This window comes from Coregonus lavaretus (assembly GCF_964263955.1).
Source record: "Coregonus lavaretus genome assembly, contig: HAP1_SCAFFOLD_981, whole genome shotgun sequence".
NCBI classification, from domain to species: Eukaryota; Metazoa; Chordata; class Actinopteri; order Salmoniformes; family Salmonidae; genus Coregonus; species Coregonus lavaretus.
In genome coordinates, this window is record NW_028161532.1 from 118,094 (window position 1) to 131,459 (window position 13,366).

The 13,366-nt window shown below is 43.7% G+C and overlaps 1 protein-coding gene across 1 annotated transcript; it reads left to right on the forward strand.

Annotated features, from left to right (window-relative positions):
* Nucleotides 1-1,333: 1,333 nt before the first annotated feature.
* On the forward strand, nucleotides 1,334-2,243 carry LOC311120450 (stonustoxin subunit beta-like; the record flags this gene model as incomplete). Its single annotated transcript, XM_084195041.1, has 2 exons — nucleotides 1,334-1,337; nucleotides 1,673-2,243. 2 exons carry the CDS (start codon nucleotides 1,334-1,336, stop codon nucleotides 2,194-2,196), a joined length of 528 nt encoding a protein of 175 aa, XP_084051167.1. The 3' UTR covers nucleotides 2,197-2,243.
* Nucleotides 2,244-13,366: the final 11,123 nt, after the last annotated feature.

Here is a 13,366-nt window from a genome sequence, read left to right on the forward strand (position 1 = left end):
TCCAGTCATCATCCACCATTCAGTTACTATTGGACAAAACATAATCCAAAACACAACCAAAACAAACTGCAAATGCAACCATTGAGTTTGAGACCAAATACTCAACTTTTGACTACTTTAATACACTGTAAGTGAATTGGTCAGAATACTTATGACTTCTTCAAATGGGGGGACTAGATACATAAAGTCCTTTCATTTCTAAACGGTGAAAAAGATATGTATTAAAATACCCTCAAATAAAAGGTGACATTATATACTGTCACCTCATATGAAACATTTGATCTCAAATCCAAAATGCTGGAGTATAGAGCCACATTTAAAATGTTAGCTTCACTGTCAAAATAGATATGGTGTGGACTGTATACTCAATACAATCTAAATCTGATACCTCACCGTCTGTCTTTTGACTGATACTGCTTTTTAAACTGCTCTGGTCAGTCTACTCAAATATTTGTACTTTATATGTTTCTCTCTACAAGCAATATATGATCATTTCTAATAATGAAACATTAATTTATTAATAGATATGGCAGGTTTCAGGACACTGATGTATCTGAATATGTTGTAAAAATATACTGCCACTATTTTCACCACCAAAGAGTAGCAGTGTGGTTTTAATATGATTTGACTCTTTGCAGGCTGTCAGGCTGTCTAGTCACAGAGGAAGGCTGTGCTTCTCTGGTCTCAGCTCTGAAGTCAAACCCCTCACACCTGAGAGAGCTGGACCTGAGCTACAATCACCCAGGAGACTCAGGAGTCAGACTGCTCTCTGCTGGACTGGAGGATCCACACTGCAGACTGGAGAAACTCAAGTATGTAGAGGGTTTATGTCAATGTTCATATCAGACATGTTGGAGTTATCAGGCTAGTTAAGACAAACATTCTGACCACCACTTGGACAAAGTTATATAAAGACTGTGTGTGTGTGTGTGTGTGTGTGTGTGTGTGTGTGTGTGTGTGTGTGTGTGTGTGTGTGTGTGTGTGTGTGTGTGTGTGTGTGTGTGTGTGTGTGTGTGTGTGTGTGTGTGTGTGTGTGTGTGTGTGTGTGTGTGTGTGTGTGTGTGTGTGAGTTCAGGTGTATCCCTCAATGACTGTCTGTTCTTCTGCTTACCGCTACAGTGTGGAACATGGTGGAGAGAACACAATGAAACCTGGACTTAGAAAATGTGAGTGTTGACTGCTGTGAAGAATATGACTAAGAATAAGTCTTAATTCAAGTGAAGTCAAAGTCAAAGACCACCATCATTACTTACTTGGTCATATTAAATATCAGCTGTAGTTCTACAGAAGCACAAATCAGGGACACCAAAGTTTACAAAGAGTTGCTTTGACAATGTGTGTGTGTGTGTGTGGCGTATTTGTGTTACTTTTGAAATGTGTGTTTGTGTTCATGCATGCATACAGGTGTGTGTGTGTGTGTGTGTGTGTGTGTGTGTGAGTGTGTGTGTGTGTGTGTGTGTGTGTGTGTGTGTGTGTGTGTAATTAATGGGAATAAGTGTGTTTTATATTACCATACAGTATAACATATGATCATTCAACAAGTCTCAAGTTACCTTAACTTCTCCTTTTGATACCTAGAAACATCTACATTAAATGAATTATTGAAAAGTGAGTTAACATTCTAATGTGAATGATGATGATTTCTAATATTGTGTCTGGTTTCATCCATCAGATGTCTGTGATCTCACACTGGACCCAAACACAGTAAACAGATTCTTCTCTCTGTCTGAGGAGAACAGAAAGGTGACATGTAGGAGAGAGGAGCAGCCGTATCCTGATCACCCAGAGAGATTTGAGGACTGTAGACAGGTGCTGTGTAGAGAGGGTCTGACTGGGCGCTGTTACTGGGAGGTAGAGTGGAGTGGGAGTTGGGCTGGTATAGGAGTGACATATAAAGGAATCAGCAGGAGAGGAAGGGGTAATGACTGTGTGATTGGATGTAATGACAAGTCCTGGAGTCTGTCCTGCTCTGACAACAGTTACTCTGCCAGGCACAATAAGAAGTCCACTACCATAGACGTCCCCTCCTCCAGCTCCCACAGAGTAGGAGTGTATCTGGACTGGCCAGCCGGCACTCTGTCCTTCTACAGAGTCTCCTCTGACACACTGACCCACCTGAACACATTCCACTCCACATTCACTGAGTCCCTCTATCCAGGGTTTAGGGTTTATGTTGACTCCTCAGTGTCCCTGTAAATAATAACTATGGTAACACTGACACACACACACACACACACACACACACACACAGGAAAAACACACAGGACACACACACACACTGGACACACACACACACACACACCTGACACACACACACAGGACACACACACACACTGGACACACACATTCACACACTCACACACACTGGACACACACACACACAGGACACACACACACTGGACATACACACACACACACACACTGGACACAAACACACACACACACTGGACACACACAAACGCACACACACACACACTGGACACACACACTGGACAAACACACATACGCGGGACACACACACACACACACACACTCACACTGGACCCACACACATACACACTGGACACACACACACTGGACACACACAAACACACACACACACTGGACACACACACATACGCTGGACACACACACACACACACACTCACACTGGACCCACACACATACACACTGGACACACACACACTGGACACACACACACCTGACACACACACACACAGGACACACACAAACACACACTCACACACACTGGACATACACACACACACTGGACACACACACTCACACACACACACACTGGACACACACACGGACACTGGACACACACACATACACACTTACACACAGACTCACACACACTGGACACACACACACACACACTGGACACACACACATACACACTGGACACACACACACTGGACACACACAAACACACACACACACACAGGACACACACACACACACACACTGGACATAAACACACCTGACACACACAGACACAGGACACACACACACACACACACTCACACACACTGGACACACACACACACTGGACACACACACTCACACACACTGGACACACACACAGACACTGGACACACACACATACACACTTACACACACACTCACACACACACACACACACTGGGGACACACACACTGGACACACACAAACACACACACACAGTGGACGCACACACTGGACACACACACATACGCTGGACACACACACACATACACACAGGACACACACACCTGACACACACACACACAGGACACACACACTGGACACACACACACACACTGGACACACTCACACACTGGACACATACACACATACACACTGGACACACACACCTGACACACACACACACACAGGACACACACACTGGACACACACACACACTGGAAACACACACACACTGGACACACACACACACACACTCACACACACTGGACACACACACACACTGGACACACACACTCACACACACTGGACACACACACAGACACTGGACACACACACATACACACTTACACACACACTCACACACACACACACACACACTGGGGACACACACACTGGACACACACAAACACACACACACAGTGGACACACACACTGGACACACACACATACGCTGGACACACACACACATACACACAGGACACACACACCTGACACACACACACACAGGACACACACACTGGACACACACACACACACTGGACACACACACACACTGGACACATACACACATACACACTGGACACACACACCTGACACACACACACACACAGGACACACACACTGGACACACACACACTGGACACACACACACACTGGACACACACACACACACACACACTGAACACACACACACACACACACACACACACACACTGGACACACACACTGGATACACAAACACAATGGACACACACATACTGATCACACACACACACACACTGGACACACACATCCATACACATTGGACACACACACAGAACACACACACACACACTGGGCACACACACACTGGACACACACACACTGGACACACACACACACACTGGACACACACACACACTGGACACGCATCCACACACACACACTGGACACACACACACGTACACACACACTGGATTCACTGGATGTATGTATTTGTTGTATATTGGGGTTGTGCTGCAGAGCATCATGGGGGTTTGTATGTGTGAGATGATTACGTTCCAGATAAATGGTTGAACTGATTCCTGTCTCCTGTCTCATCATTATTGAATTATTATACAGACGTGGTTATGAAACCCACGAGACATAACAACAGATTGGCGATGAGTAAGTCTGAATCTACAGGAACTATTCTGTCTGGAAGAAGTGGGTTTTTACAACTGTTTAAAACTGTTATTTTCTGTGGTACAGAATAGGCTAATGTTAGCACAGTGTATTGATAGCAGAGGCAAGTGCATAGTCTAGCTAGCTAAGAAAGAGAGTTAACCAGTGGTGTAAAGTACTTAAGTAAAAATACTTTAAAGTACTACTTAAGTCGTTTTTTTGGGTATCTGTACTTGACTTTACTATTTATATTTTTGACAACTTTTACTTTTACTTCACTACATTCCTAAAGAAAATAATGTACTTTTTACTCCATACATTTTCCCTAACACCCAAAAGTACTCGTTACATTTTGAATGCTTAGCAGGACAGGAAATGGACAGGAGTGTTGGAGTGTGCCTCTGGCTGAACGTACATTTTAAAAACAAGAAAATCGTCTGGTTTGCTTTATGTAAGGAATTTGAAATGATTTATACTTGTACTTTTACTTTTGATACTTTAGTATATTATAGCAATTACATTTACTTTTGATACTTAAGTATATTTAAAACCAAATACTTTTAGACTTTTACTCAAGTAGTATTTTACTGGGTGACTTTCACTTTTAGTTGAGTCATTTTCTATTAAGGTATCTTTACTTTTACTCAAGTATGACAATTGGGTACTTTTTCCACCACTGGAGTTAACATCGTCATGGACGGCAGAAAAGGACTGGAGACGGACATCGCATAATTTAGTCCAAGTGGTGGTCAGAATGTTTGTCTTAACTAGCCTGATAACTCCAACATGTCTGATATGAACATTGACATAAACCCTCTACATACTTGAGTTTCTCCAGTCTGCAGTGTGGATCCTCCAGTCCAGCAGAGAGCAGTCTGACTCCTGAGTCTCCTGGGTGATTATAGCTCAGGTCCAGCTCTCTCAGGTGTGAGGGGTTTGACCTCAGAGCTGAGACCAGAGAAGCACAGCCTTCCTCTGTGACTAGACAGCCTGACAGCCTGCAAAGAGTCAAATCATATTAAAACCACACTGCTATTCTTTGGTGGGGAAGATATTGGCAGTATATTTTTCAAAATTTTCAGTTAAATCAGTGTCCTGAAACCTGCTCTATCTATTCATAAATGGATGTTTCATTATTAGAAATGACAAATTATCAAAGTATTGCTTGTAGAGAGAAAAATGTATAGTCCAAATATTTGAGTAGACTGACCAGATCAGTTTAAAAAGCAGTATCAGTCAAAAGACAGACAGTGAGGTATCAGATTTAGATTGTATTGAATATACAGTCCACACCATATCTGCAGTGCATTCAAAAAGTATTCAGACCCCTTGACTTTTCCCACATTTTGTTAAGTTACAGCCTTATTCTAAAATAGATTATATTAGTTATTTTTCCTCATCAATTTACACACAATACCCCATAATGACAAAGTGAAAACTGGTTTTTAGACATGTTTGTAAATATATAGAAATACCTTTACAGAAGTATTCAGCACCTTTGCTATGAGATTCGAAATTGAGCTCATGTGCATCCTGTTTCCGTTGATCATCCCTGAGATGTTTCTACAACTTGATTGGAGTCCACCTGTGGTAAATTCAATTGATTGGACATGATTTGGAAAGGCACACACCTGTCTATATAAGGTCCCACAGTTGACAGTGCATGTCAGAGCAAAAACCAAGCCATGAGGTCAAAGGAATTGTCCGTAGAGCTCCAAGACAGGATTGTGTCGAGGCACAGATCTGGGGAAGGGTACCAAAAAATGTCTGCAGCATTGAAGGTCCCCAAGAACACAGTGGCCTCCATCATTCTTAAATGGGAGAAGTTTGAAACCACCAAGATTCTTCCTATAGCTGGCCGCCCGGCCAAACTGAGCAATCGGGGGAGAAGGGCCTTGGTCAGGGAGGTGACCAAGAACCTGATGGTCACTCTGACAGTGCTCCAGAGTTCCTCTGTGGAGATGGGAGAACCTTCCAGAAGGACATCTCTGCAGCACTCCACCAATCAGGCCTTTATGGTAGAGTGGTCAGACGGAAGCCACTCCTCAGTAAAAGGCACATGACAGCCCGCTTGGAGTTTGCCAAAAGGCACCTAAAGGACTCTCAGACAATGAGAAACAAGATTCTCTGGTCTGATGAAACCAAGATTGAACTCTTTGGCTTGAATGCCAAGCGTCACGTCTGGAGGAAACCTGGCACCATCCCTACGTTGAAGCATGGGGGTGGCAGCATCATGCTGTGGGGATGTTTTTCAGCGGCAGGGACTGGGAGTCTAGTCAGGATCAAGGGAACGATGAACGGAGCAAAGTACAGAGAGATCCATGATGAAAACTTGCTCCAGAGCGCTCAGGACCTCAGACTGGGGCGAAGGTTCACCTTCCAACAGGACAACGACCCTAAGCACACAGCCAAGACAACACAGGAGTGGTCTCTGAATGTCTCTGAATGTCCTTGAGTGGCCCAGCCAGAGACCGGACTTGAACCCGATGGAACATCTCTGGAGAGACCTGAAAATAGCTGTGTAGCGACGCTCCCCATCCAACCTGACAGAGCTTGAGAGGATCTGCAGAGAAGATAATGGAGCCTCTCCACCAGTATGTTCTGGTTGTGGATGGGGCCTTGGTACCTGTCCTGTGGATATGGCCTCAGTGTTGAGCGGATGATCCACTGTAAAAGATCACACAGCACTGGAGCAACAGCCGCTGCAAGACTGGAAGGTCTTATTGAGGCACCACAGGAATTCCACAAAGAGATTCTACTCCTCCAGGTGATTACATAGAAATATAACAATGTACATTTGTTAATAACCAAAAGGTATTGAAACTAGTATTCACACCCACTCATACGTTATGACGTAGGAAACTATGAATATAAGGAAATGATATTGACTCTGCCAATCTGTGCAGAATAAACGACAATTGGAGCCTTGTATCTAAATAATCTATCCAAATTGACGTTGTTCTGTGTGAAACCTCAAATGTATTATTAACAGACATCCTTAAGGACATAATGGATTGTCTCTTTTCAGGCCACAGTGAAGCTTCAAGAAGGACACTGACTCAGCTGAAGGCAGCCTTCTCCCACAAAGCAGTGACAAAATGAGTCCAGGACAATGTCCAGCATGTGTGAGACATGGTGCAGGTGTGGAGATTCATCTTTTTGACATATTACTTCATTTTAAATACTGGATTTACATATCCTGTAGTTACACATCCTGTAGTTACACATCCTGTAGTTACACATCCTGTAGTTACACATCCTGTAGTTACACATCCTGTAGTTACCCATCCTGTAGTTATACATCCTGTAGTTACCCATCCTGTAGTTACACATCCTGTAGTTACACATCCTGTAGTTACGCATCCTGTTGTTACACATCCTGTAGTTACACATCCTGTAGTTACACATCCTGTAGTTACACATCCTGTAGTTACACATCCTGTAGTTACACATCCTGTAGCTACACATCCTGTAGTTACACATCCAAGATATGGAAAACACTACTTGGAGATATGTGATCATTGATTGTTTCATGTTTCTGCTTCATATAGTTGGCAGCAGGTGCTTATGTCACCCTTCTGGCCACCAAAATCAGTGGAACTTAGAAGGTGGACCAAGTACCTGCTGACCTCCCACAATGCATCAAGACCACCTGGAGTGGCTGGAGTGTGAGGTGGTTGGTTTCTGTTGGATGTCTCCCAAACAGGAGCAGATCAACCTTGCTGCATCCACTGCTGCTGGGGCGTGTCAAGAAGAAGGGTCTTTCCTCTACTGTACTGGTAACACAGGTATTCATACTACTGTCTATCCAAGAAGAAGAGTCTTTCCTCTACTGTACTGGTAACACAGGTATTCATACTACTGTCTATCCAAGAAGAAGAGTCTTTCCTCTACTGTACTGGTAACACAGGTATTCATACTACTGTCTATCCAAGAAGAAGAGTATTTCCTCTACTGTACTGGTAACACAGGTATTCATACTACTGTCTATCCAAGAAGAAGAGTCTTTCCTCTACTGTACTGGTAACACAGGTATTCATACTACTGTCTATCCAAGAAGAAGAGTCTTTCCTCTACTGTACTGGTAACACAGGTATTCATACTACTGTCTATCCAAGAAGAAGAGTCTTTCCTCTACTGTACTGGTAACACAGGTATTCATACTACTGTCTATCCAAGAAGGAGGGTCTTTCCTCTACTGTACTGGTAACACAGGTATTCATACTACTGTCTATCCAAGAAGAAGGGCCTTTCCTCTACTGTACTGGTAACACAGGTATTCATACTACTGTCTATCCAAGAAGGAGGGTCTTTCCTCTACTGTACTGGTAACACAGGTATTCATACTACTGTCTATCCAAGAAGAAGGGTCTTTCCTCTACTGTACTGGTAACACAGGTATTCATACTACTGTCTATCCAAGAAGAAGAGTCTTTCCTCTACTGTACTGGTAACACAGGTATTCATACTACTGTCTATCCAAGAAGAAGGGTCTTTCCTCTACTGTACTGGTAACACAGGTATTCATACTACTGTCTATCCAAGAAGAAGAGTATTTCCTCTACTGTACTGGTAACACAGGTATTCATACTACTGTCTATCCAAGAAGAAGAGTCTTTCCTCTACTGTACTGGTAACACAGGTATTCATACTACTGTCTATCCAAGAAGAAGAGTCTTTCCTCTACTGTACTGGTAACACAGGTATTCATACTACTGTCTATCCAAGAAGAAGAGTATTTCCTCTACTGTACTGGTAACAAAGCAGTGGAGGCTGGTGACTTGATAAATCAAGGAGGATGGGAGACCCACGGTATAGGCGCGGAACGCACGGAGATGTCAAAGTGTGTTTCAAAAATCGTCAAAGAGTAATTATTTTAACCTAAAGCATTTAATAAAGACATTTATAGTACAATATTATGGGGAATGGGAATGAGAGGGATACTTCCACAGTGTTGGGAAGGGATCACAGCAGTGATTGGATGAGAGGGCTACTTCCACAGTGTTGGGAAGGGATCACAGCAGTGATTGGATGAGAGGGATACTTCCACAGTGTTGGGAAGGGATCACAGCAGTGATTGGATGAGAGGGCTACTTCCACAGTGCTGGGAAGGGATCACAGCAGTGGTTGGATGAGAGGGCTACTTCCACAGTGTTGGGAAGGGATCACAGCAGTGATTGGATGAGAGGGCTGCTTCCACAGTGTTGGGAAGGGATCACAGCAGTGATTGAATGAGAGGGCTACTTCCACAGTGTTGGGAAGGGATCACAGCAGTGATTGGATGAGAGGGATACTTCCACAGTGTTGGGAAGGGATCACAGCAGTGATTGGATGAGAGGGATACTTCCACAGTGTTGGGAAGGGATCACAGCAGTGATTGGATGAGAGGGCTGCTTCCACAGGGTTGGGAAGGGATCACAGCAGTGATTGAATGAGGGTACGAGGCATGTGTTGAGGTGTTCAGAGGCTTGACTTCAGTGCAGGACAGGAATTGACTGGGAAGACAAAAAACAACAACACAACACACTACACAGTTAGACCAAAGAGCTGAGAAGGAGATAGTCCAAGCAAGGAGTAAAATCATTGATGTGTAATAATGTCATTGTGTTTCTGTATGTGATTGACTCTACATACAGTAACGAGAGAAAATTGATAGGGGTACTCACAGTGCTTGGAGAGGAAACATTTCAATGTGCCAGTGGATGAGCGGGCACATGAGACGTGGCTTCAGTTCATGTCAGGACAGAGTTGACAATGGTAGTAGAGTGGAGTGGTCATCACCTCTTAATCAGGGAACAGGAGGGGACTTAGCTGGAAATACACATAGCAGATACATTCCATTACAGCTGCGCACTCATAGGTTTGAACAACAAGTTTCTCCGTGAAGTTAAACACAGAGTTCGCATCTCGCCCACTTGACACATCAAAGTAGCCCAAGAAACATTCCTGAATAACGCCCTGATCATCCACATACCTGATGATAACTGACAACTGCAAGCAGACGACTGGTGGCACCATAGGTCCCAGAGTAGGGGGGCAATTTTACCTCCTGGGGCCCAGAGTTTTTCCTTATCTGTTAACCAAACCAGTAAAACTCTGGACCCTATGTGAAAATCTAATGTAAAAAAAGAAAGAAAAACCCTGGAATGAGTAGGTGTGTCCAAACTTTTGAATGGTACTGTACTTCAGATATGGCCTACATATCCTAGATGACCAGCCTAAACCTGTTCATATCAGTTCCCATTGGCTATCAGTAGCAGGACTGATCACCTACAAAATCGGTGTTAAGTCTAAATAACAGGGCATGTAGCCTAAGCCCAATATTTTCACAACATTTCCTACGGAGACCATCTGGGCCCGGTTTCCCAAAAAGCATCTTAAGGCTAAGTTTATCAGTAGAACCTTTGTATGAGCATTGTTAAATCTCCGAGCTGTTTCCCCAAAAACCATCGTTACTAAAGTTGAAGTGCACTTGAAAACGCTCATTATTTACCGACTGCCTCAGATCACTCGTAGAACAGCCAAGTGCGTCGTTAGATGCGTTGTTTCACTACTGTGTCTCTTCATGCACAGAAGACCTCCACTAAACATAAAATCAACATGTTTTATCTGTCTCTCTGTGACCGCCGATAACTTCACAATGAAGTTGGACTACAAATACAACGTTGCCAATGTCTTTGCAATTGTTACAAACAAGCGAAGGATAAAAAAGACGCTTGAAATGAAAAGCGAGATGACTGCATTAAAAGATAAATGGCCTATTTGGAGCGGGCATGTCGGGGGAGAGCACCGACAGCAGCAGCAGCACTTTCAGAGCAACGCTCTCAAACAGCGCGTCCTAATCCAGTGAAGGGGACACGCTACTTGATGACGGATCAATATGAGGAGACAGAACTGCTACTGCCGGTGTGATGAGACGACTATATCCGGTGGAATACGACGATACGAGGACTTCTTTCAGAGAGCGCTCTGTCAACCAGGCCCCAGTGGGCAGAGCTAGGCATGTTGGACTGGGACACGTTTAAATATGATAAATATACTCTCATTTTACAGTGGGTCCGCCATGTTCTGTGTAGTCTAGTTACGCTTATATATTTGCAGTTAATTTCGTTTTAGACTTAATCAGTGAAATATGTTTGAGTAGTAAACAGAGAAACAACAAGGAGTCCCAATCAGTTCACAATAGAACATACCAGAGGAGGGCATCGGTTACTAGGCAACCTACATTATTGGGATCATCTGGGCTGGTTGCCAAAACAGACCATAAAAGGCCTTTACACGCGAAGGTCCGCGGTGGGTCTGTGGAAACTAGCTGATTATATTGGAGACAGGTTTATAGCAGTGAATGGCATCTATTCATTTACTCTCATAGTATTTCTATGTAGAAGCAATATCAGCCAGGGAAACTAATTGGACTCACTTTATGATAGAACATTCCGACTTTTCTGCCTGACTGTGGCGTTATTTACCTGAATTGTTAGGATTTCCTGGTTGATCACAACAAAACTACCTAATTCGTTCAAATAGAGATAGAATTAAATGGTGTTTTCTTTGAAAAGATGGGCCTGGCCAGAATAGAACATTCCGTTTTCTGCCTGAGTGTTACGAACCCCGTGGCTTTAAAAGTCTAGGGTGGATGGAACAGAGACCCATAACATAACTCATGGGAATTAGAATATTGACAAGGGACAGTGAGAACAAAATACACCGACAAAACAAATGTTACCGTCAAACACAATGTTTATTATAAACACACGGTAAACGGTTTGGGGAAAAGGGCCTGAGCTGGACCCAAGGAATGAAACAATAAAGTCAAAAACCCCTAAACTGATCTTGCCTGCCTCAAGAACCGCTAAGCTTACTGCTAACCATATTAAAATACAGTGGGTGGTCCCCTCAGGTCTAACTAGTGTGTTTAGTCAAGGTTTTCCTACGGGTAGTGTACGCCCAAGGGACACCTGTTAAACCCACCTTTTCCCAGGAACAAACAAACAACATAGGTCCAATATGGACTAGACAGCAAACGAGTGAGTACACAAAAAACAAGACACCACAGTTGCCATACTCACAGAGAAAGAGAGTCTCTGTCAGAAAACACAACTGACTGGCTTTTAAAACCAGGGGATTTGACATGGTAATGCAAAACCAGAAACAGGCGGGGCAATAATGAGGAACGTCCACTGATTGGTCCACCTCAGCAATCAGCAGACGAACGGATGTCGGACAGGTGGGACACCCCAACGACCACCAATCAGGAAAACAAGGGACACCTGTGATTAGGGCTGAAGGAGAGGGAAAACAAACACACATACAGGATACCTCAAAATCTCACGATACATGGCCCCATTCATTCTTTCCTTTACACGGATCAGTCGTCCTGGTCCCTTTGCTTAAAATCAGCACCAAAGCATGATGTTTCCACCCCCATGCTTCACAGTAGTTATGGTGTTATTTAGGTAGTTATTGTAGGTTTCCGTAGGTAATTATTGTAGGTAAGTATTGTTTACGGCGGAGCCCTGCGAAGCACGAGGCTAGCTAGCTAGCGGGTAGCTACTGGTAACGCTTAGCAACGGTGGAGAGTTGTTTCCAATGTTAATGTGCTAGCTAGCCAACGTTTAATTTTTGCTGCGTTATGAAAAGAACTAGACACGGACACAAATTATCTGTTTAGTGTGTTAACACACTATTGGTAGTTTGTTGTAACCAAGTATTGGTGCTAAACTGTGTGTTATTGGATGCTAGCATGCTAGTTAGCTATGGCGTCATAGTTAGGCATCGTGGGCTGTTGTGGGAAGTTACTGTAGGTTAGCATTGTTTTTCGGCGGTGCCGGGTGTAGCACGAAGCTAGCTAGCTAGCTAGCTAGCAGTTTTTCGAACAGAGTCAACACAGTAGCCATTGTGTGCTGTACTGTGGCAGCTAAATACAATATATTTGTGCTAGCTAGCCAACGTTTAATTATTGCTGCGTTATGAAAGGAACTAGACACGGACACGAATTATCTGCTTAGTGTGTTAACACACTATTGGTGGTTT